This window comes from Anopheles stephensi, chromosome 3 (genome assembly GCF_013141755.1).
Source record: "Anopheles stephensi strain Indian chromosome 3, UCI_ANSTEP_V1.0, whole genome shotgun sequence".
Taxonomy (NCBI): Eukaryota; Metazoa; Arthropoda; class Insecta; order Diptera; family Culicidae; genus Anopheles; species Anopheles stephensi.
In genome coordinates this window covers 8,215,077-8,237,449 of record NC_050203.1, presented here as the reverse complement: position 1 = coordinate 8,237,449, position 22,373 = coordinate 8,215,077, and the positions used below count along the sequence as shown (strand labels likewise).

At 48.2% G+C, this 22,373-nt stretch overlaps 4 protein-coding genes across 14 annotated transcripts; all 4 read right to left on the bottom strand.

The window, feature by feature from the left end:
- Nucleotides 1–196: 196 nt before the first annotated feature.
- LOC118510516 (WD repeat-containing protein 26 homolog) lies at nt 197–10,574 on the bottom strand. Of its 8 annotated transcripts, none has more exons than XM_036052445.1 (5): nt 10,424–10,574; nt 7,470–7,589; nt 7,192–7,403; nt 3,612–6,988; nt 197–1,852 (listed from the first exon to the last, which is right to left on the bottom strand). In XM_036052445.1, exon 4 carries the CDS (start codon nt 5,817–5,819, stop codon nt 3,618–3,620), a length of 2,202 nt encoding a protein of 733 aa, XP_035908338.1. In that variant the 5' UTR covers nt 5,820–6,988; nt 7,192–7,403; nt 7,470–7,589; nt 10,424–10,574; the 3' UTR covers nt 197–1,852; nt 3,612–3,617. The 8 variants fall into 8 exon arrangements, with proteins under 8 accessions (XP_035908338.1, XP_035908340.1, XP_035908339.1 ...); XM_036052447.1 differs by lacking the exon at nt 10,424–10,574 and adding an exon at nt 7,978–8,664; XM_036052446.1 differs by lacking the exon at nt 10,424–10,574 and adding an exon at nt 7,845–7,983.
- Nucleotides 5,933–7,031, bottom strand: LOC118514440 (histone H3.v1-like). Its single transcript, XM_036061342.1, has 3 exons — nt 6,988–7,031; nt 6,078–6,912; nt 5,933–6,022 (listed from the first exon to the last, which is right to left on the bottom strand). Exons 1-3 carry the CDS (start codon nt 7,029–7,031, stop codon nt 5,933–5,935), a joined length of 969 nt encoding a protein of 322 aa, XP_035917235.1.
- A 609-nt stretch (nt 10,575–11,183) lies between the features above and the next one.
- On the bottom strand, nt 11,184–12,961 carry LOC118510519. The gene is made up of 2 exons (XM_036052453.1): nt 11,807–12,961; nt 11,184–11,733 (listed from the first exon to the last, which is right to left on the bottom strand). Exons 1-2 carry the CDS (start codon nt 12,908–12,910, stop codon nt 11,506–11,508), a joined length of 1,332 nt encoding a protein of 443 aa, XP_035908346.1. The 5' UTR covers nt 12,911–12,961; the 3' UTR covers nt 11,184–11,505.
- Nucleotides 12,962–13,058: 97 nt separating this feature from the next.
- On the bottom strand, nt 13,059–21,763 carry LOC118510518 (serine/threonine-protein kinase 3). 4 transcript variants are annotated; one of them, XM_036052449.1, is made up of 6 exons: nt 21,632–21,763; nt 19,718–20,374; nt 16,007–16,815; nt 15,560–15,934; nt 14,850–15,490; nt 13,059–14,770 (listed from the first exon to the last, which is right to left on the bottom strand). In XM_036052449.1, the coding sequence occupies exons 2-6, from the start codon at nt 19,738–19,740 to the stop codon at nt 14,600–14,602; spliced, it is 2,019 nt and encodes a 672-aa protein (XP_035908342.1). In that variant the 5' UTR covers nt 19,741–20,374; nt 21,632–21,763; the 3' UTR covers nt 13,059–14,599. The 4 variants fall into 4 exon arrangements, with proteins under 4 accessions (XP_035908342.1, XP_035908345.1, XP_035908343.1 ...); XM_036052452.1 differs by having other exon boundaries at nt 21,517–21,673; XM_036052450.1 differs by lacking the exon at nt 21,632–21,763 and adding an exon at nt 21,486–21,625.
- Between the last annotated feature and the right edge of the window lie 610 nt (nt 21,764–22,373).

The window sequence follows — 22,373 nt, the reverse complement described above, 5'->3', positions numbered from 1 at the left end:
GTCTGTATGTAATTGGTTTCGGTTCAAATGGCCATACTTTTCCACAAAAATGCTGGGAATTGTCGTCCTGCGAAGTTGTTAAGAACTTTTACGCCAAACGATAAGTCAGACGGTAAATTACGGTACGAAGGAAAAGGAAAGTCATCGTTCTGTACAACAAAAAATACGTCCATTTTGCTTTATTACTTTTTTTCTGTTTGCCTTATTTATTTTTCAACCAACAAAACCTTTCAATCTGTGTGTGTGGGTGTGTGTATCCATTGTTGCCTTTGGAGCCTCGTCACTAGCGCGATTCATCATCATTATCCTTTCTACTGCTCTCTCTCTCTCTCTCTCTCTCTCTCTCTCTCTCTCTCTCTCTGTAACTGTAACTGTGTGAGCATGTATTGGTGAGTGTGTTTTCTTTTATAGCTTTTTAGTTGTGTTTGCTTCGCTTTGTAATTGATAAGATTGCTTGTTTACTACGTCCTTGTCGCTCTTGCATGTCGTCGTGTCTTCTCTACCAATCAATTGGTGCCAGATGGTGGAGGCCGCACAGAAAAAGAAGAAAAAATAAATCGAATTTCACATTTGTTTCCATTTTTATTCCATTTCTTTGCGGATGAGAAAAGATAAAATGAAATATGCAAAAAAAAAAAGAACGCAAACTAAATTATGCCTAATCATCCCCCCCCCCCTTACACATCTTCTTACACGCGAAAAACTTGTCGCGCTTGTGGGGAGAAGGGGGTGTTTGTTTAACTATCAAATTACGAACGGATAGCTTAAAACAATGAACCGAATTGTTTTTAAGTCACAAACACGTGTCTGTCCAATGCTGCTTCACTCCCAAAGGCTTACTTTGACCGTTGCCTAGACACAGACATCCTTGTACGGTGTAATCGTGTTGTTGCTCACAGTTCTGCTTCTTCTTCCTCTTCTACTGCAGCTGCTTAAATATTCGCGAACGGCGCTCTCATCACCCCACACGGTTCGAAGGTTTATTCCTACTATAATTACGCACCTAAAGCCCAGTGTGCTATGCCTATAAACCAATCATCCTTTTGCTTGCTGCTGTGTTTCGTTTCCGTTTCCGCTGGTTGCTTCGATTCAAATCGATCGAAGGAAAATCTTTCTACCTTTTTCACTTACATTAGCTGATCCTCTCTGCCGTCCCCGTCGTTCCGCCTAGAAGGGGGTTTTTTGTTGTTGCTTGCATCCAATATACTGCTGCATGTCTACTGAGTGGCTTATTATACTTGCGGGGGGAGGGCGGTTGAATTGCATTTTCTTCCTTTTCTGCTCACTTTAACCTTAATGCTCTTACCACTCTTCTCAGTACTCGTCGTACCAATTCGAACACGTTTTTCTCTTTCATATTGGACTCTCTGCTTAAAGTTTTCTTACTCCTCCGTAACCATCCTTTGTGTGTTTTTGTGTTGCTTACTATTGCGTTTCAATTGAACCTCTTACTCTTTGTTTTATTACATCGTTCGATTATTTAAAACTACCGCGCTACTCTCCCCCTTCTCCGGGAGCGGGCTGCTGCAGTATTATCCGTTCCAAATCTTTCTTCGGCGATTTTGCGTTCATAACATTACTTCTCTATTGCTGTGATTGCCGACCGACCCGACCCAATATATATGCTGCCACAATCACAATCCGGCGCATTCCATACTTTCGATGTGCAGCGTGAAGGAACGCGTGACGGCGTGATGCTGCTGATGGTGCTGGTGGTGTCAGCCAGTCTCAACGCAACACCCACCACCCGTTTTTCCTCGCTCATCGCTTTTTGTGGCGCGCTGTGGGCGTTCTCGTCGTCTCGACCTCTTAAATATACGCTCTTGAGACCGTGGGTTTTGTGTTTAAATATCTGTAAACGGAAGGGAAAACAGAAACAGAAAGGTTGCTTAGTTATGGATTGGCTGGGCGCCTGAATGGCTGCAATCGTCGTGCACAGTGTTAAAGGTAAGCAAACAAGCAGTCTTTGAATCAAAACAAAAAACCCCACGCAAGGGAAGGATTTATAAATTTTCCCACCTTCTTGTTACTGCCACTACATACATTATCTATATTTAAAGCAGCAGCTCGCCTATGCTATTTTTAACGAATGGATGCATTCCGTTCATCCATCGATCGCTTGCTTTCCCTGATGCTGCTGCTGCTCTTACTGAGTAATCTTCTTCTTTTTTTCTTTGCTTCGTTCGTGCTTGTTGATGAAACGCAGCTCAACTCCATTAGATCAAGGGTGCAATAAATAGCTGGAAGTTAAAACCATAATACGGGCGCGATACGCTTATCAAATTGCAGTGTGTATGTGTGTTTCTTGTTTACACATGCAGTGTGAGCGGTGAAGGTTTGGTTGCAGGGAGCGCATTCACTTTCATGGCCTACTTGGGTGGTGTACACTGTTTCTCGGGATGATTTTCACAGGGTTTGTCACACGTAAGACAATGCACGATTCGAGAAATATACAACCATCTTCGCTTTGTCCATTAAACAAACGTCAGAGTATGTCCTGACTGGTCCATGCCAGGATACTGCGAATATTGAATGCATCTCCCATACAGTTATTCATCAACCTGATAACAGATGATGGAAATTGGGTCACTTTTGAGCATCAGACACGAAAACGATCTTGGGCGAATAAGAACAAAGAACTGGTCTCCGACCAACCTCGTTCGATTCTGATAGAACATTGTGCATTTAATGGCACTTCTTCTTCATCATCTTCTTTGGTCCCGCCGGTCCTGCCGTTGTTGTGTTAATGTCTTAAAAATAGGGTAAAAGACTCGAGAAGGCCCCCCCCCCCCCCCCCCCCCCCCTAGAATCTTTTGTGTGCAGCACTGTGGTCTGTCATTTTTATTGCACAGTGGGATTTTTGTACGGTCATAACTCGTTTGATATAAACATTGTGCATTGCTCGTTAAAACTGTTACTGGACAGCGAGTAGAGCATGATAATATACATTGTAAGAAGTAATTTGAAATGTTATTATTCTTATTTATCCTCCTTCCGTTAACAAGCATCCATCGAACCAATGCTTCCGTTACAGTCCGGGAACACCAAGCATGTTGTAAGTCTGATTGGTCATTCCTAACGTGACCAACAAGTATTACATAGCTCCTGTAAGCCAATATAAATGGTCAGGATGGAGGGAGGGGGACTTAATCGAACAATAAGCAATATTTCATTCGAATTTATTCAACCATTTTTGACCACACTGAAAGCACACTGTGCAACATTCGCAACGTGTACTGCGGATTGCATACATTCAGGCGTAAATCCTACAGTGCCTAACAAATTTCGTCAGGAGCGTGCCTTCTCGAGTCTTTTACCAAAAATAGTCTTAATTCACCCAAATGAAATGTTCAAATCCTATCCGGGCCATTCCCCCGTAGTGACGCCTGATTATCCAACTACGTGGTATCACGAAGTCTTGTAAGCCAAAAATGACCATAACCTAGGTCTTTAGGCCAAATAAGAAGAAGAAAAAGAAAACTCCATGTCCCTGTGATCGAACCCAACCAGTCAACCATTCAAAATGAGTGGAAAACCCCTGCAAATACACGCCCCACTCCGTGAACTTGTCCACTGACTTGTCGTTTATAGCAAAGTCACACATCACTCACCTAACATTATGTGATATTCCAGGACGATGTTGATAGAACTTCGATGCTGCCACCAGCACCACCACCACCTCCAACGCTCGGTGGCTGACCGGAACCGCCAGCTCCGCCACCGCCGCCGCCTCCACCACCGCCGCCGCTCCCACCGGATGAGGATGAGGTTGAGGACGATGTTGAGGTTGCAGATCCGGTCGAACTGATCGAGGCACTATCGGCTGCACCGGCACTACCGTTCGTGTGCACCTGCGGATGTTGATTGGCCTGGTGCTGGTGCAGCGCCGAGCTAGACACACCACCGTTCGCCGTCCACTGCGTCTGTGGTTGCTGCGGGCCCCAAATGCGCACCGTACCATCGTCCGAGGCAGATGCCAACAGTGACGGATACACCGGATTCCAGCTGACACAGTTCACCGTGCGCGTGTGGCCAATCAGCGTGGCGAGCGGTTCCTCCCGGCGGATGTGCCAGATGTACACCTTGTTATCCTCGCTGCCGCTCGCCACGAAGCTCTCGTTCACGCCGCCAAAGCACGAGTAGATGGTGTAGTTGCCCTGCGTGACACCCTGGAACCGTCGCACCAGACACTTGTCCTGCAGATCCCACAGATGCAGCCCCTGGGAGGAGATGTTGAGCAGGGCGAGCCGGTCGGCCGAGTTCACCGAGAACGTCATGATCGGGCACTGTTCCTGCACGATGCCGTAGTCGGTGCGCGGGTTCTCGAAGCTGTAGCCCCGTATCCGGTAGTGTGTGTCCGCCGCCAGCACAGTCTTGTTGTCCGACAGGAAGGCGAGTCCGTTCACCCGCACGCCCTCCCAATTGTCGTGCAGGATGCCGTCCAGATCGACCAGATAGAACTGGCCCCGCGTTCCGCCCGTCACGAAACGCGTGCCCTCGCGATTGAACGCCGCACACGTGAGACTGTCGTCGGTGGAGTGCGAGAACTTTGTCACGAGCTTCTCATGCTCCACGTCCCACAGCCACAGATCGGGACAGTCGTCCGGTCCGCAGGCGATGAAGTGCTTCGAGTCCGGGCTCCACGCGATGTACGACACGCCGTACGTGTGCCCCTCGAAGGAGCGCTTGTTGCGGAGCAGTAGCTTCACCGGATCGACCTCCCACACGATCACACTGTTGTCCTTCGAGCCGGTCGCCAGCCGTCGTCCGTCGGGCGAGAACTTGCAGAACCACACCTCGTCCGAGTGGTCGTTCAACACCTGCAGCGGCTGCAGCGGGAACCCGTCCGCGCTGCAGTTATGGTCGACCAGCAGCGACACGCTGTCGATGCTGGTGCTCCACGTCATGTCGTGGCACTGGCAGCGCTCGTTCTGCAGCTCGACGGCCTGCACGAGCAGTGAACGGAGGCGCCGCGGAGGTAGCATTACCGTCGCCGGCAGGTAGGACTGCAGCCGATCCATCAGCCGGGTGCGCGATTTCGAACCCTTGCCTTCCCACCCGGCCCGTGCATACAGCTCCTGGTTGTTCGTGCACATCATGTACGAGGAGAGCTGGTGGACGCGCGGTGTTTTGTGCTGCAGCGGTGTCAGCTCGTTGCGCAGCACGTGCAGCGCATCAATCGGACGGCCCTCCTCCAGATACTCCAGATACTTTTGTTCGAGCAGCAGAAACTTCATCTCGTTCATGCTGGCCCGATCGGTGCGTATGTCGACCATCGACTGCAGCTCCTGCAGATCGTGGTCCGCCTTGTTCCAGTCGCCGCACAGCACGTGGATGCGGAACTTGGTGGCGGCCGGATGCTCCAGGCAGCAGCCCGACTCCTGCATCAACATCTCGGCGCTCCGCTCCAGCCCGATGTCTTTCAGATGTTGGCCGATCAACCGCACAATGTCTTGGTTGGTGCGGTCGAGCTTCACGACGGTACGTGTAGCCGGCGAGGGGCGTGATCCACCTCCGCCCGCGTCACCGTTCGCGGTCAGTCCATTGTTGTTGTTGCTGAGGCCGCCGCCGCCGCCGCCAGTACTGTCGTTCTCGGCGGAGTTGCTACTATTATTGCTAACGGTGGCGTTATTACTACTGCTATTGTTGTTGCTGCTGCTACTACTGTTGGCCACAGTGTGACCGTTCAGATCACAGTTTGATGCGTCCATCGGGGAAGCGGCCGAGGAGGGCGCGGCCGGTGCGAGACCGGCGGCAGCTCCGTTCCGATTACCACCACCACCACCACCACCGCTGCCACCGACGTTATCGTTCAGCATCTTTCGCCGGCGTTTCGAACGTGGACTGCAATCGTCGTCTTCGTCACTACGCTGCTGCTGCTGCTGCTGCTCGCTACTCGCGGCAATGTAGTAACAGTTGTCCGCTTCCTCCACTACTGCACCGGGTTGTTCAACCACCTCCCTGCGCTCGGTTGCGTCGTCTGCCCGATGCTGCACCGAGTCTTTGTTGCTATCGGATGTGTCTAACGCGCGTGCGGTACGATGATGGTGAAGTGAATGTCCGTCGCTCGTTCCAACCGAGCTGTGCTGACGCAGCGCCGACGTGGAGGAGGACGATCGAACACGGCACGGAACGCCACCGAGATCTCCGAGATGGAGCGCTGCTCGGTGCGGTGCTTCACTATCGCCGGGTGTAATGCTACTACCACTACCACTACCACTAGTCTGTCGCTGTGTGGCCGTTCTAGTGCTGCGTCGCTTCGAAGCGAATCGGTCCGCTACCTCGGAAGGTAATCCTGCTAGCGCAACGCTACCACCACCACTACTACCACCACTAACAACACCAACAGTTTCGTCAGCGATACCACCACCACTGGCGCCACTTCCTGCTCCTCCTCCAACGCCTCCTGCTCCGCCTGGCACTATCACTACGCGCGACCTGCGACGACTAGCGGCGGTAGTGGTGGCGGCGGCGGCAGCAGCAGCAGCAGTAGCAGCAGGACGACTCTCGTCGCCCTCCCGTTCCTCCTTCTCCCGATCGGCCACAGCCAGGCGTCGCTGCGGTTGCTGCTGCACTACCTGCGGCTGCTGCTCGTCCTCCTGCTGCTCCTCCGCCTCCTCCTCCTCTTCCTCCTCCTCTTCTGGCAAGAGTTCTACACCGGCAGCTGCCGCTAGTTGCCTCTGCGGTCGTCGCTCTGCCGGTTCTGCCACCGCGAAACTCCTTCCAACTGTTTCGCGCTGCTGTTCCTGCTGCTGCGGCTCCTGCTCTACAACAACGACGACAATACCGATACCGTCGGCAGGCGGCAAGTCTTGCGTAGGCTGGCACGTGAACTTCCTCCGCTGGGCTGCTGCTGGTGGTGGTGGTCGTTCATTGAGGTCTTCGTCCGACGACGACGAGGACGAGCAGGACCTTGCCGAAGAGCCGCCGCCAATCGGTTTCCGAAGGCAATCAATTTTGAGTTTCTATCGAGGGCACCATTCAAACTCTGCCAGACGAATGGGTGTACGGGCAGGTTGAGGAGTCCCCATCGCGAGAGATAAGGGGATGAAAACAAAAAACAAAACAAAAAACAATATTAACAATATGCTCTTTTTAGGGCACGGGATTTCATTTGTGAAATGGAAAGGTGTGAAAAAATACAGGAATGAACGTTTTTCCTTTGGAAATCCTCCATCACGAAACACTTACCAAAAAAGGAAAATTAATCTAGAAGACGAAGACGTGCGCTTGAGCCACTCTGATTCCTTCCTCCTTGGCTGCTGGTTTCTCACACTCCTTCCGTGATCCTGTGTCTGTGTATGTGTGTGTGGTGTCTTCGCGCAGCCTACTACTACTCAAAAGACACCAACGTCGTCGTAACACCTCTCCACCTTTGGTCGTCTCGTGCTGATCCGTTTTTGCTTTTTGTGGATGAAAAAAAATTGCACAAGCTCGATTCGACTCCCCTACTGTACAACTTGCTGCACCTAATTCGATGCAGCAGTCCGTAGTAGTTGGTCACTGTAGAGCTGCAAACTTCATCGAAATGGCAATGATATCCGACGTTCATTCGGCGAGGCGAACACTACTTCTTCTTACAACTGCAACTAGAAGGAAGGAAAAGCAAGAGAAAAAAAACAAAACGTCAGCTTTAGCAAACGCATACACACTTGTCACGAAAGTGCATCCGCATGGTCACGGATGGTGGTGCACTGCGCTCTCCGCTTGATATAGCTATGGCTGAGCACAGGAGACGTGGGTACGTTTTCGCACGAACATAGTCGGATTTCGATGCCCTCCTTTTTCTTTCTGCTGGTTGAAGGTGGTGAGTGGCACTTTTCTACGGGATTTTGTTTTCCTACCTCACCGTCTGGAGCAATTAATAGCAGAATGCAGCATTGCGATGGGACATTTGCAAAATGGCCCTGTTCCTATGCTCCATACAATTACTTCTAATGCTTGATTTTCAGTGCCTCTGTGATTGCTGTTACTTACTGCTGGTGCTACTGCTGAGACGACGACAAGTCTTGAATCGTTTTCACTTTGACGTACAAAGTGTAGAGACTTGTGCGAAATGGGGTGTGAAATAGGGGTAGGTGCGCAGGAGGTTGGGGATGAAATCGAATACTTTCCTACTCTAGCGTAGTACATTCGATGCGTTCTCCTTTCGTTCGTGCTCTCTTTCTAACACCTTTCTGTTCGTTTATCTTTTTCTCGCTCTCTTTCCCTATCTCTCCCAACCAGAGTCTCAAACGCAACAAACACATACACACACACATACGATGGTGATGCTCAGTTGGCCGAACAGTATACGCACATTATCATGAAGCAGCAAAAAATAATAGCATTATAAACACAGAGCGAAAAAAACCAGCATTTCTATTATTTGGGGAAGAAAGAGACACGCAGCCAGGGGGTGAATGAAAGTATCAGAACTAAGAAGAAGAGTCTAATCTAGCTGCATATAATGCGTTGTTTGTGTAGCCCTTTGCTGCATCTTCGCAAACGATCCGTGTAGACATGATGCATACACGTGTATGTATGTGTGTGAGAAGGGAGCAAAACGGAGGAAGGCAGTGTGAGTAGTATCGTGTGAGCAACAAAGAGAGAAACTTCAGCATAATATTTACGGTTCTGACTCGTTACCACAAACCAGCTGATTCTCATTGATGACGATGATGACGGTGTAGATGCGTTCCAAATTTGTAGTGGTATATGGGAGGGTACTTAATGTTGTATAAATCATATAACTTTAAATTTAGAAGAGGATGCCAGAGGATTTTCATATGGTATTTGGGAATAATTTCTGATTAAAAATTAATGAAAAAATCACGCAACAAACTCATTTCTAATGCAAGCCAGAGCTGTCACTACGAAGCCAAACTGAAGCAGATATACTTGACAGTTTCTTGTTGGCAGTTTTGTTGTTGTGAACAGTGCGGAGAGCTTTTTCGTCTGCCACTATGTGTGTGTGTGTGTGTGTATATATAGATGTCGCTGCACAAACGGGCTTCCCTGCTCTATTGGTTACTTCAATTGTGTGGATGAAGCATCGTTCACCACTAAACATCATTTCAAACCATTTTGCCTCCGATACAAAGGTGCACATACATACACATACATAATCTCACCATTAAAAAGTGCGTAAAAAAATGAAACGAAATAGTTTGTTTATGCGTCGCAGCACCACTTTTGCAAACAGTGTTTTTGTTTACATTTTACACATCTTTTTTCACAACTCACGCACTCACGCACACTACTGCGGAGAGACAAATACAACGCAAGCCAGGACAATCAATTGTATCGTTGCCCTTTGTAATCCTTTTTGGCTTTGCCTTCGCCTATTCAATGCGTACATCGTATGAATTGGTGTTTACACGCGCGCACACACACACAAACACAACCATACACAGGCGCATACGCACGCACATTCATATGTTTCTTTGTCTCTCCCGTGTTTATGATTTTTTCACCATTTGGTGAAAGATGTCTACTTTTACTCTTCAACCTGATTCAATTCGAAAGCAACCGTGGAAGAACCGTCCTGGCTGGCAAGAACGAATAATTGCAAATAATTATAAACTTTAATCTGTAAAGCTTGTTTAAGCTCGAAGAAAAATCATCCGATCGAAGGCAGACACGACACAAATCTCCATTACGGTAGAATTAATAATAGAAGCGCAGGAACGTATGTACGTGGGAAGAAGTGGGACAAGCGAACGCCAAACATACACGCACACACAGTAACCAAGTGTCGAGTGTTCCCCAACATTATGTTTTTCCTTCTGTTAGCTCCATTGGGATTCTGTTTTTCATTTTTCCACGCGCATAAACACACCTTCTCTGTTTCACACTCACACACGCACGCACGGACATCTTACATCGTAATTGTAATTTGTTCAGCACACATACCGCATTACACATTTACCCTGCCCTTTTGCGTTTAATTCAGAATGAAATGATCCACACGCAATGGATGCTTTCGTGCGGGCCACTGGGCCATTTCAAACGTTCCAGTGTGGAGAAAAAAAATCGTTTTCCACTGTGTCACACTTGCCACAAACACACGCACACACGCACGCAGAGACAAGAAGATGTACGCGCAGTGCACGGAAGCAATTTCTTTCACATACAACAATTCTATCAATGACCCTCTCGAAGTATACCTTTGTTCCCATTTAAGAAAGCTAAAGAACACACAAGCGAAGCTGGTCAAAACATTCACCTTTTCTCTATGTTAAGATACCTCAGAAGACCACACTCCATCAAGTCCAATTAATCGCTGGACTACTTGCCACACACGTACGGAAACGGAATTCTATCTCGAGGAAAAATGCACCATGTTCACCACCATCAATGTACACCACTTGCTGGTATGCTGCTTTACAGATGTGTGTGCAGCATATGCATATGGAGGACAAAGCGACAAATGTTTTCTTACGATGCGTTTTTCTCGACACGGCACAGCAGCAGAGGTTGCAATTGACTCGTCGTCGTTGACACCACGGGTAGCGAAACGGTATTAACGGCGTCAGCCACCAGCAGAAACCTGGTCGCCTCGATCGTTTCCATAGCGTTAAGCGTAGGTTTGACAGAACAGCATGTTGAAAGAATTGATTAGAATTGAGAGATCCAACGCACGAATATGTTCTATCCCAAGGCAAAAGGTGAACGACTTTTAAGAAAATTACAGCGTAAAATGTATTCCGGTTGATAGATAAAGGCGGAATCGATGTTAAAGTTGTAAATTCGGGAGCAATAAGATAACGTTAAACATACTGTAGTGTGTGTAAATCGTACTTAATCTTCACGGCAGGCAGCACGCACCGAGACGGAACACAGCACTATCTTGTACAGCAGATAAGAATGCCGGAGGGAAAGCATTAAACTGTCTCAGAAACATTATTTAGAGTTATCAAATGGTCCCTTAAAACTGATAATCAGGCATTTTATCACATAAAAAAGAAGCATAAAGCGAAAGAACGTGAAGCTATATGGGGTGGGGTAGCAGGATGACTTTGACAGCTGTTTGTTTTGTTTACGTTTTTACAGTTTTTTTTCTTTTCTTTGCATTCTACTTGTCATCAAAAACAGGTGGATTTTGGGCCGTTCCTCCACAGCGCCCCATTTTTTCTTTATGAACTCCGTCTATTGTTTGGCCACGGTAAATAATATATGCAACAAAACAGAACGATGGGGGCAATATTGTGCAAACAAAAAAGCTGATTGTATTCACTTTCAGTCAACATGGAAGATAACGGAGGGAAAAACTGTCCGTCCAATACTGGTCAACGGAAGCCACCTTGACTTACACGTTTGGAGCGGGTGGAAAATGCATCCTCGGGGAATGTTTTCTGTGTGCGTGGATTCTGAATCAAAACAGCACAACAGCACGTTCGTAATGCACGCACCCGGTGGTTACTTTGTAAGTATCGACATCGTAACAGTTCAACCGGAACGGGAAGTATTTTCGAGTAAGGATTGCTTAATTCGAAATTGGGTAGTTTGTTTGTTTGCCTTGCTCTAAATGCGACTCTTGCCACTGCCCGTCTTAATGTCGAACAGTTTCCGCACAAAGTACACCTGCACCGAGGTGGTGAACACGATCACCAGAATCTGCAGCACGGACCACTTCCAGATGTACGCATTGTTGTCTAAAATCAGCGCATAATCACGGGCTTCGTTGTTGCGGGAATGGGCCTGATACTGGAACATGGCGTTGAGGTTCCGTTCCACCGTCGAAATTGTGCCCTGTTGGAAGAAGAAACAGATAAGCAGCCAAGTGAGCGAAAGTCTTCGCACATATTTGCTTCGGCATACATACCGTAAAGTTGTCCATGTTAACGTTCAAGTCTTCAATCTCCTTGGTAAACTTTTCCCACTCTTCGTACCGGATCACGGTAATGTACAGATTGACCAGCTTGCTGGCGAACCGCGAGAACTGATTGTCGATGCACACGGCATAGAATCCACCCATCGCGGCACCGTCCGTGTAATCGCTGGACGCTTGCCACTGGTACGGGTGGACAATTTCACCGCGCGGATTGCGAACCGCAAAGCCGGCCATTCCGTCACCGCCGCGGATAACGTGGAAGCTTACATAGAGCGTACTGCCCTGCTGGACGTACTGGAAGTAGCAGTCCTCCTTGCCAGCATCGATGTGCACCTTGTAGTCCATCGCAACAGCTGGCAGCGACTCGTACCATGGTCGGTCGTGCTCGGGAATATCCTGAAGGGCGATGACCGGTTGGTGCTGAACCGGTGGCGGATGCTGGCCTCCGACGTCGTGGGGAACCGGCGCCTGTTGCTGGAACTGTTGCGGGTGATGCTGCTGCTGCTGCTGGGGAGGCGGATGTTGCTGGAATTGCTGTGGAGGAGGGTGTTGCTGCTGCTGCTGGAATTGCTGTGGAGGAGGGTGTTGCTGTTGCTGCTGGAATTGCTGTGGAGGAGGGTGTTGTTGTTGCTGCTGTTGGAATTGCTGTTGTTGCTGCTGGGGAGGATGCTGTTGCTGATACTGCTGTGGTGGTGGTGGCGGTGGCGGCTGCTGTTGCTGCTGTTGTTGCGGCGGCGGAGGCGGCTGTTGTTGTTGTTGTTGCTGCGGAGGCGGATGTTGCTGTTGTTGCTGCGGCGGCGGATGCTGTTGCTGCTGCTGCTGCTGCTGCTGCGGTGGAGGTTGCTGTTGCGTCCCAACAAGAACGTACAATTGACAAAACACTAGTAAATACAGCACGATCGTCCCGCGAGGGACCCTACATTGCCACGTACAATCTTTCCACACGAGCATCGCTTCACGGTGTATGCAACTGGTGTACGCGGTGCGCCGTGCTATGCTAGCTCGCGAGTGAAAGGCACTGCGTATGCTACATACGAGTGCGAGCGGGACCGCTCTAGCTCCATCATCGCTCCTCTCTTTCTGGCGCATGTGCATGATGCAGCTGGAAAGGCAACTTGTTTTGATGAACACGACAACGCACCAAGAAAAAGTAATCAGATACGCACTGGAATGATCGCTCGTTTATGCTGTACGGTCGAAAGGTTGGTTTAAAATCGCGAGCAACGGTTGGAACTTTTTTAAATATAAATGCATGGCAACCTTAAAGTTCAACTTTATTTATCTCCTGTGAGTGTGTTTATGGGTGTGATTTTTGTTCTTCCGAGCCGTTGTGGCTTTTGTCCAGTAATTCGGTGCATCGTCGTACTACTTTACAATTTTTAATCGCATTATTCCTGTATCCCGGGGGTAGCTTATTATCGCGTTTCATTCATTCTTTTAATCAATCATTCTCTGATGCGCCCCTTTCTCTTGTTATCGACCTATTTGTCATATCTCTAGCAGCGGTAGATATAGATACTATTTCTCAATAAACTTGTATATGTTTCAAGAATAAAATGTAGCACTTTCGTTCATTGCTATGTTTCTCCCTCATCACCTACCACCTTTGGGTCTCTCTCTCACTTTTAGCACTTTCGTTATTCCGTTTTTGTTTTTATTTTCTATGTAACAAGGTATGCTGTTGTCCTGACTTTTTCCCGGGGTTCTTCAAATACCTTATCGCGATTTCCTCCGGGAGGTCTACCAAATCTCATTATTAATTATCATACCAAGAGAGAGAGAGTATAGTGGCTTAATTTTAGCTTATAAAATGTGTCTGATCGATGAGTCCATAAATTGCATTGCGTTCAGTGTATGTGAGGTTTGTTGCTCTGTATATAATCGTCAATCACGCGCTCTGGAGCTGGATATATATATGTATAATTTCTTAACCCTTGGCTAAGCACAGGGTATTGTAGGATTATTGTGTTTTGCTTTCAATCTTCTCGGTTAGTTTTGAGGTCTGCATCTTTTTAAGGTAATTTTCTTCACTTTTCAGTTAGAATCATACACTACCACTGCGCACTATCGTGTGTCCCACTCGATCCGCATGCGATAACGATTAACGAGTTGTCAATAAATTATTTGAATTGGGAAAAACCGACCACCCGATCAGCAATTCGGTGGCAGGTTAATCATCAAGCAAAGTTATCTTTTTTTTTAATTAACCAGCATGCTAAACCTCAACAGAACAGAATGTGGCAGGGGCGACATTGTAATGCACTTGGCTTCCAGGGACGGACGATCATGACACCATGAGGGGCTAGAAACGATACAGCAAAACGTAAAACCGGAGGCTCCCCAAGCACAGAATTAAAACGTGGGTGCAGATGAATGATCGCGCTACGATGGGGTTAAAGTTAGGGTAAAATATCAGATCTGTTCCAGATGCACACCACCATCCGATCACACCAATTGCTACAAGAATTGCTCGGTACGGCTAATATCAGCAAAAAATGAAGCTATGGGAAATACCTCTAGGAGTGGGTCGCCAGAAGCATCCCAAAATACTTAAGGCGGACGCGAATTTAGCTAGCGACATTTTCCCGCCCTGATCTGTGGCAGGGTACAGCGCCGTCGTTGAATGTTCCCGGGTGGATATGTTTTACAAAAGTAATAGGAATTTGCAACTAAATGGCGGCAGCCTACGCGCTCGATCGTAATTATGCCTATTAAATATCGCGCTATCCACTAATTTACCACTATAACCAATGAAACGTCCGGCTGTACTGCGCTGGACGTTACTCAGAACTCTTCCAGCTTCTGCTGGCGCTTCTGCTGCTTGGCCTCGATCGCGTCCAGGATCGGTTGGCGTTTGGAGGTGTACCGCTTCTTCGTTTCCGCCAGCTCCTTTTCCATCTCCTTGTCTAAGCTGGCTAATCGCTGCTCCAACTGTTCGTAGTTCATAAACTTAAGCTGTGGGACACAATGTGTTTCAATATGAGTATTAGTGGTACTGCAAAAAAAAATGGCGCAGACCTGAAAAAGGGCTTACCGAATCGTACTCAGCCGCGGTGGGTTGCAAAAACTGCATCTGATGCATATTGGGGCTAACGGCGGATATTTGATTCAGTTGCAGCTGCAGATGCGATTGATACCGTTGTCGCTCTTCGTTGAACTGTTGCTGCTGCTGCTGCTGCTGCTGCTGCTGCTGCTGCTGCTGCAGTGCCTGATGTTGATGTTGCTGGTGGTCTTGGAAACTTTGCGTCATAGGTGGTGCCGACGGGGAGATGGGACTGTGCGTGGCTGGAAAGGCTTGTGCTGCCGCCGGTGCCGGTGCCGCCGGGGGAGTAGACGGCGATGAGACCAGATTGCTGACGAGCTTCTGCACCTGCGGCTGCGGTTGCTGAGGTGATGTTGCTAAAGGCTGTGGAAGGTGTGGCTGTTGTGGCGAGGCGACCGGAGTCGTTTGAGGACTAAAGGCCGGTGAAAGTTCACTTTGCAGATCCACCGCGGGAGAACCATCGTCAAACGAGCTCATTGCCGACGGTGGCGATTGTAGCTGGTGGTGATGGTGATGATTGTTAACCTCCGCAACCTTACTGTTACCGAAGCTGGCTGCTTCTGCTTCCTTCTTGTCGAAGTGGTCAAGAAACAGTGGCCTATACTTCGGCTTGTCCGGATTCGTATCGTGTCCTGTAAAAGGCAATAAGAGCAATGTTTACTAATGTCCTTCCAGTCGCGGAGTTCGGGAAACAAACTTACTTTTCATAGTGGATTCTTCCGAGTCCGAGTTAATCACCATCGTGCCCAGATTCGATTGCAGCTCCACCATCGTCCCATTGTCTGGCACCAGCGTACCATAATCCGCGTGGGCAATCATCGTCCCGTCGCCTTCATCCTCCCGGCCCGGCACCAGCGTTCCACAGTCGGCCGGAAATTCCTTCATCGTCCTCGAGTTTACCTGATCCTCATCGTCCGAATCGCCACCGTCGTGCCCGTTCGCGGCATTATTACTGTTGCTCTGCAGCTGCTTGTTAGCTTGGCTAATGGCGGCCGCATGCCTGTAGCTTTGGTTTTCCCGTATTTCCTTCGCTTCCGCTATCATTTGGCTGAGTATGCTGCACGGTTTGGCATTACCTGCAACAGCGACAAACCAATCTCATTAAAACTAGGACCCAACAGCCAGCACCCACCCCCCGCAGCACTTACGAATAAATTCATGGGCCAACAGATCGGTGGCCGTTGCTCGCTCCTCCGGATTCTTCACCAAGCAAAGGCTCACGAAATCGATAAACTCCGGCGACCAAATGTCCGGATGGCGGAACGACGGCGGTGGCTTCGTCGGAATCATAAAGATCGCCCGCATCGGATGGATGTCACCGTACGGTGGCTTTCCTTCCGCCATCTCGAGCGCCGTAATGCCAAGCGACCATATGTCCGCCACACAGTCGTACCCGATCTCCTCGATCACCTCCGGTGCCATCCAGAACGGGGTACCGATCACCGTGTTGCGCTTCGCCATCGTATCCGTCAGCTGGCCGGCCACACCAAAATCCGCCAGCTTTGCGTGCCCTTCCGAGTTGAGCAGAATGTTGCCCGCCTTAATGTCGCGATGAATCTTGCGGCGCAGGTGCAGGTACTCCAGCCCCTTCAGTGTGTCGATCAGGATGGTCGCTATTTCGTCCTCGGAAAGGGTTTTCTTCCGTAGGCGCATTATGTCGGACACACTGCCCGCCCCGCAGTACTCCATCACGATCCACAGATCGGTGTTTTTGAAGTAGCTTCCGTAGTATTTGACGACGTACGGTGAGTCACACTGCTGCATGATCGAGATCTCCTTGATGATCTCCTGCAGGTCGGTATCGACCGGGACCTGCTTGATCGCGAGCACCTGCTCGCTCTCCTTGTGCAGCGCTTTGTACACCGAGCCATAGCTACCTTCGCCGAGCTTGCAAATAATGTCGAACACCTCATCCGGCTGTCGCGTTAAGCTTTCCTCCGAGAGTTTCTTCAGCTCACTGTGGGAGGCAGAAGGAAAAACAGTTTAACAATCTACGGAAGGACATAATATTACACCCTGTCGTCTATTTTTATCCCACCACGTTCTGTTAGATTCGGACCGGTTACGCTATCCTCCATGCAATTACTCTTTCCTCCATCGCTTTTTTGAGCGCAGCCAGCAAGACAAACAATGAAGACATCCTTCCCCGTTAATGACCTTATAACTATGTTGCCCTGTTCCGGTTTCAGCGAATAGCCATGTGCCTGGCGATAATGTTAGCCAATCCGTGCCCACCCCACAAAGCGTCACCTCCCTTCGATGACGCAGGAAACATCAACCGGAAGGAACCGCTTATGATGATGACTTTTCGATGGCCACCGGAGCAGAGTACCGTATCGCTCTTCTGCTATGCCAACACAAAAGCGAGCAGCTTGAAGTTGATCGAAAGTGGTTCCGTTTTCATGCATGAGCTACGGTGGTGCCCACGGACGCTCAAAAAGGCGTATCGATTATTTGAAGCCTATTTTTGTACCTTAACCGTACCAACCACACACGTCGTCGCCATCGATCCTCAACGAGCGGGTTGTGTTCTACATGATTTAGCAGCATTATAACGGTCACCAACTAGTGTGTCACGGATAGATATGCCCAACACCGTGGCCTCCTTTGACCTGTAGTCCTAGTTTCGGAAGCGCTCTTGTACAGCCGTGGTACGGAGCCGAGGCGAAGGGTCGAAAGTGTTGGGGAATGTTCCCTTTGCGTTCTTGCCTTCCTTTTCACTGGTTTTGTTCACAACCGGGCTAGCGATGGGTGCTGGAAATAATGACAGATTTCTTCTAGCTTTTGAATAACTTATCGCACTTCAGTAAGTACGGATTGTGTTGTTACAGGCGATCGATACACGATGTTTACCATCGATTGTATGTTTAATGTTTAATGCGATATTCGATAGCATGGGAGTAATAGCATCAGCCGTACAATGGACGGCACCATGACTTTGTCTTTGTAATTCTCGTCGACAAAAGGTGACGATGCCCTGTAGCCAACCGGAAATGTTGATCGTGCCAGACCTTGTACGGAGAAGGTTCTAACATGCCGTTTCTCAGAACACGGAACCTGTTTCTCTGTTTCGACCCCAAATCAATCGGATTATTCGACTTCTTTCAGCACAACTTAAATTTAATAAACTCACCCTCACTCAAGACCACCATCTCCCTGAGGATGCAATCGCGTCTCTTAAGGATCATTCTCAAGACTGTTTAGAAGAAAAAAAAGTCACAAATGCGCCCTATCCTCGGTTTTTTCTTATGACGCCTTTTGCGACCATTGCGTACAGTGCAGACGCACCATCGTGCACGGCTACTCCCTTATTCAACCCCCAATAAGGGATTGTCGCACCGCGGAACGTGATGGTTGTAATGTAAACAAAACGCGTCGGAAAAACGGACACTTGGAGTTGTTTTTTCTTCTTCATTCCTCTTTTTTTCTTCTGTGTGTTTGCTTCTTCTGCACCATGCACCCAAGTGTCGGTGCAAAGCTTCCGAAAAAGGGTTCTTTGGATCACGCTTTGCCCCAGCTATTTACAGTGCTGGACAAAACAGTAAGACCATGCCATGTAGTGTGGTTGATATTTCACAGGGAGACTTGCTTTATCGTTGGAGTTTAAAGATTAGAGCGTTTGCTTAATATCTTTGGGTGAATAAGCTTCTTGGGTGACTACACGTTCCTATCGAAATGAGTGGGCAGACATCATTTGACGAGGAAAGGCTACACAGCTCACATAGCAGCACGTATAAACAGCTGAAGACTAGTTTGTGCTATCAACTCTATTTTTGAGCAACAAAGCTCTTGTTGATAACAGGCTGTAGTCAAACTGGATTTTACAACATCCTCTACCCTCTGGATACGAATATGAATAAGGCTCTGGTCAGCCAATAATCTTGCAAGATGCGCCAGAAGGTGATGAGGCATTCTGAGGGTCTAGGAATCTCCATATGGTGAAGAAATTTCCGGAAAAGTGGGTCATTTTTAATACAAACCTCCAAGCATAATCCTCCATTGCTAAGCGACAGATGAATTACTCCGAAAAAGTGGTCGATGGAGATCGCGAATTGGTTAAACTTTTTGGTTAAAGCTCATTCGGAGGGCTCTTTCCAATCCAATAATGTGGCCGAGACTTTGAGGACTAAAGCAGTCGATAAAAAGACAAGATATCGCTGAGTTTCTCGTAGCGTGAACATATGATTCTAGGGTGGGCTTGTTGTTTTGTCCACCACTGTAACATTCCTGGACATTCGCTACAACTTGCGAGACGACGGCTTGACGATTTACTGGCAACATCGCACCGAATAAGAGTGATTTTAGACTAGAACAGAAAGAAGCACCAGTAAGAAGCAGTCAACTTGAGTACTGGCTGATGAAGAGAGCTTTGCCACCGGTCCATCCCCGTTCCAAATCCCGTTCTTGGCGTCTTTTTTTGTTGTTGTATGTACGCAACAACCATACACACATATCATTATGCCCCGAAGGTTAAAGGCTTTTGACTCGCACAAGCAAGTGACCAAGCACGCTCAACCCGTTCCTCCCTCTCCCATCGTCGTACCACACATTTCCTCACCCATTGTGCTGGGAGGGGGATGACTGTACTGAAAGTGAGGGCTGATTCTTTGTGCTGGTTCTACCCCTTTTTTTTGGGGGGGGGGGGGGGCGGGGGCAGCGGGTTATCCATTCCATCCCCTCGCACACTTTTTTTCTCATCTTTATTCTCGACTTATGATTTACATGCTCGAATGGGGCAGTATTTCGCGCTAGAAGTGCGTGCTTTTTCGGAATCTTTCCTACGCAGAACTAACACACGTGACTCTGGGAACTTTGTCGATGGGGGCTTCTACCGTACAAAGAGACTACTGTGTACTTACTGTTTGGAAGACATCGCCAACATACGAAGAGCAGACGGTTTTGGGCTGTGTATTCGCTGTACTGACTGACCTGCACACTGCAGCAGCTGTGTTGGGTTTGTCGAAGATCACGGAAGTTGTTTGTTTTGGGAGCACGGCAAGATTAAGAAGAATTTGCGATCTGCTCTCTCCGCCACCGAAATGAAAGTACAAGAAAACGAAATTTCCCCACGACGGGTGAAAAACAAAAACCGGAAAACAAACTCCAATAAGCCCGTGCTCTTAATTAAATCCGACGTTCACTTTCACACATAACGACGCAACCCCAACCGGGAACCGGGAAAATGAAAATCAAAACCAACCAAAGAAAACAAAAACAAACAAACGGAAAACTAGATCACACAGCCACAATCACTACAACGCATCAGTTTTCTCGTTTTCCTATCGACGATGGTTGCTAGGCGACGCAGCGGTCAAGGGATGCAGATTCAGCGGCTGACCCATACGTCCGATAAGTTTGCAAACAGCGTAATCGATGCACTTTAAACGCTGATGCAGCTTGCACCTGTGAAATGTGGTGGCAGGTGTTGAAAAAAGAAATGCAGCGCTTCACAAACTATTCACTTTTTTGCACTATTTCACCATTCTTTAGAGGTCACACACTCACACACGGACGTACTGTAAAATAAATAAATTGAAGCCGATATTTTTAGCCGAAAGCGGGGTATGCTGCTTGCATTCTAGTAGCTACAGTGATAAAAAAGCGTCGTACACAGCAGCTCTGCATTCCAGGGCTTGCTGGAGCTGATTGCTGATATGTTGTTGCTTCTTCCTTCACGCAGCGCACAGTCCCCGTAATCTTGCACCAGCCAGCCGCAATTCGCACGCACAAACACGAGCGAGCTTAATCGTGCCAAAAGGAAGGAAGCTATTTTTATGTGTAATTCTGCACTTCTATTCTAAATTTCCCTTCTTTGTGGGTAGGATCGTTCGTTCACTGTCCTGTTCCACACCGTCGAAGGTGAGTTTTTCAAGGCCACGAAAGTGAACGCTTTCCCAGCTAGCTGGTGTGTAATACTGCACTCGTCGTCCGATAAATGATGCTGTTGCATGTTAGCAGGCCCGGGGTGTTTTAGTGTGAATGCACCGCTGCAGGCGAATGCCGTCCGTACGTGTGCGACCCAAGCAAGGATTGTTTGATTTGGACGGTCGAGTTTAATTGCTTCTTCATTTATTATTTTTCACACATCGGGCGAATTTATCGCTATCCGTCTTGCCGTCACTTGCTCACTCCTTTCCAGAAGACGTGCAGGCAGTAAACCCGAATGCACTCGGGTGCATGTGCAGCGGGCGGCGGCGGCGGTGGTGAACGGCTTCCGGAATGCTTGCACGCAATCGCCCTATTTTAGGACGGCAGATCGCAAAACGGCACCACACGGTCGCGATGGAAGATTGATCCGGTTCGTGTACTGGCGGATGCAACAATTTTACGACACCGTGGTACTGTGTGCAACAGCCAAGACACGGGACCAAAGCATCCCGGACTGCTTGGATGCGGTTGTTTGTGAGCGTTCACACACTGGAGCACAATTATACTCTGTTTATGTAGCCAGCTGCTTCACATGCACCGCAGCAAGAGGCGGTGGTGTTTTTTTTTTTATCTCCCCCGGATCGGAAACCGTCGCCTGCCGTCCCTGCCGTCCTATTGACACTTCCGAACCAGTCTGAGGAGAGCTCAAAACCCGTCCGCGTTTGTGAGGGATCGCGTTTTGCTTCTTTTGCTACCGACCGATTGTCCGTCACCGTCGGGATGCACGTACCTTCCGGATTCGGTAAGCACTCGAATCTATAAGGTGCGATTCACCGCACACGCACTTTACGCTACACGCCGCAGAACGTCCGTAATGTATTTATTTTAGTTCTATCTGTGCATACCACGGGCCGGCTGAATTTTACACCGCAAGAAACACGCACGCACACGACTGCAACGGCCTATCATCCCACCAACTTTTGAACTGTCACGCGTGTAAGCAACATGAAGGCTGAGTGGTGGTGTGCGTGCGCACCTTGGTACGGGTAGCGGTGTGCGTTTTATTGACGTTCCGTGCTGTTTGCATCTCACTCGAATGATCCGGCTGTTTCCTTCATACGGTTTACGGGCATGCGAGGAAAAAAGAGGCCTCGATTGATATCCATTTTCTTTCACTAAAAAGAGTGTAAAAAATGCAGTGGAGTGTATATTTTTATTCATAAACTAAAAATGTGATCAAATGGTGCTTAAGCTGCAAAAAGAATAGCTAAATAATGGAATTAATATTAGTTTAAAAAATATGTTATGAGACTTTGAGGAGTCTATGTGGCCCCGCGATCCCTTACATCAGTTGACACTTCAATGCTAATTTTCAAATGTTCTTTGTTCGTTCCTTGTGCTGCCATAGCTATTATCACTGATAAGATAAAAAATAAAACAAGTTGGTATTTTATATATTGTTTATCATTTAACTTATGCTAGGTGCAGGAGTAATTTCTTTCCTAGACTAATAAAAAAATTGATTCATGATGAAATATTTCAACCCAGTGAAAAAGTTTCAACAATTCCATCACAGATATTTTCCATACTTATCGGATACTATGTGAATAATTTGTTAAGTAAACGGAACGATTGAAGTGTGATTTA

Coding starts and splice junctions, on each gene's coding strand:
- LOC118510516 (XM_036052445.1), bottom strand. CDS start 5,819: ATGCTGAACGATAACGTCGGTGGCAGCGGTGGTGGTGGTGGTGGTGGT.
- LOC118514440 (XM_036061342.1), bottom strand. CDS start 7,031: ATGGGGACTCCTCAACCTGCCCGTACACCCATTCGTCTGGCAGA. Junction 6,913..6,987: donor ACACCCATTCGTCTGGCAGA/GTTTGAATGGTG, acceptor CTCTTCGGCAAG/GTCCTGCTCGTCCTCGTCGT. Junction 6,023..6,077: donor CGCTGCGTCAGCACAGCTCG/GTTGGAACGAGC, acceptor CACGCGCGTTAG/ACACATCCGATAGCAACAAA.
- LOC118510519 (XM_036052453.1), bottom strand. CDS start 12,910: ATGCACATGCGCCAGAAAGAGAGGAGCGATGATGGAGCTAGAGCGGTC. Junction 11,734..11,806: donor TTAACATGGACAACTTTACG/GTATGTATGCCG, acceptor TTCTTCCAACAG/GGCACAATTTCGACGGTGGA.
- LOC118510518 (XM_036052449.1), bottom strand. CDS start 19,740: ATGTTGGCGATGTCTTCCAAACA. Junction 15,935..16,006: donor GTTGGCCCATGAATTTATTC/GTAAGTGCTGCG, acceptor TCGCTGTTGCAG/GTAATGCCAAACCGTGCAGC. Junction 14,771..14,849: donor CCGCGGCTGAGTACGATTCG/GTAAGCCCTTTT, acceptor TGTGTCCCACAG/CTTAAGTTTATGAACTACGA.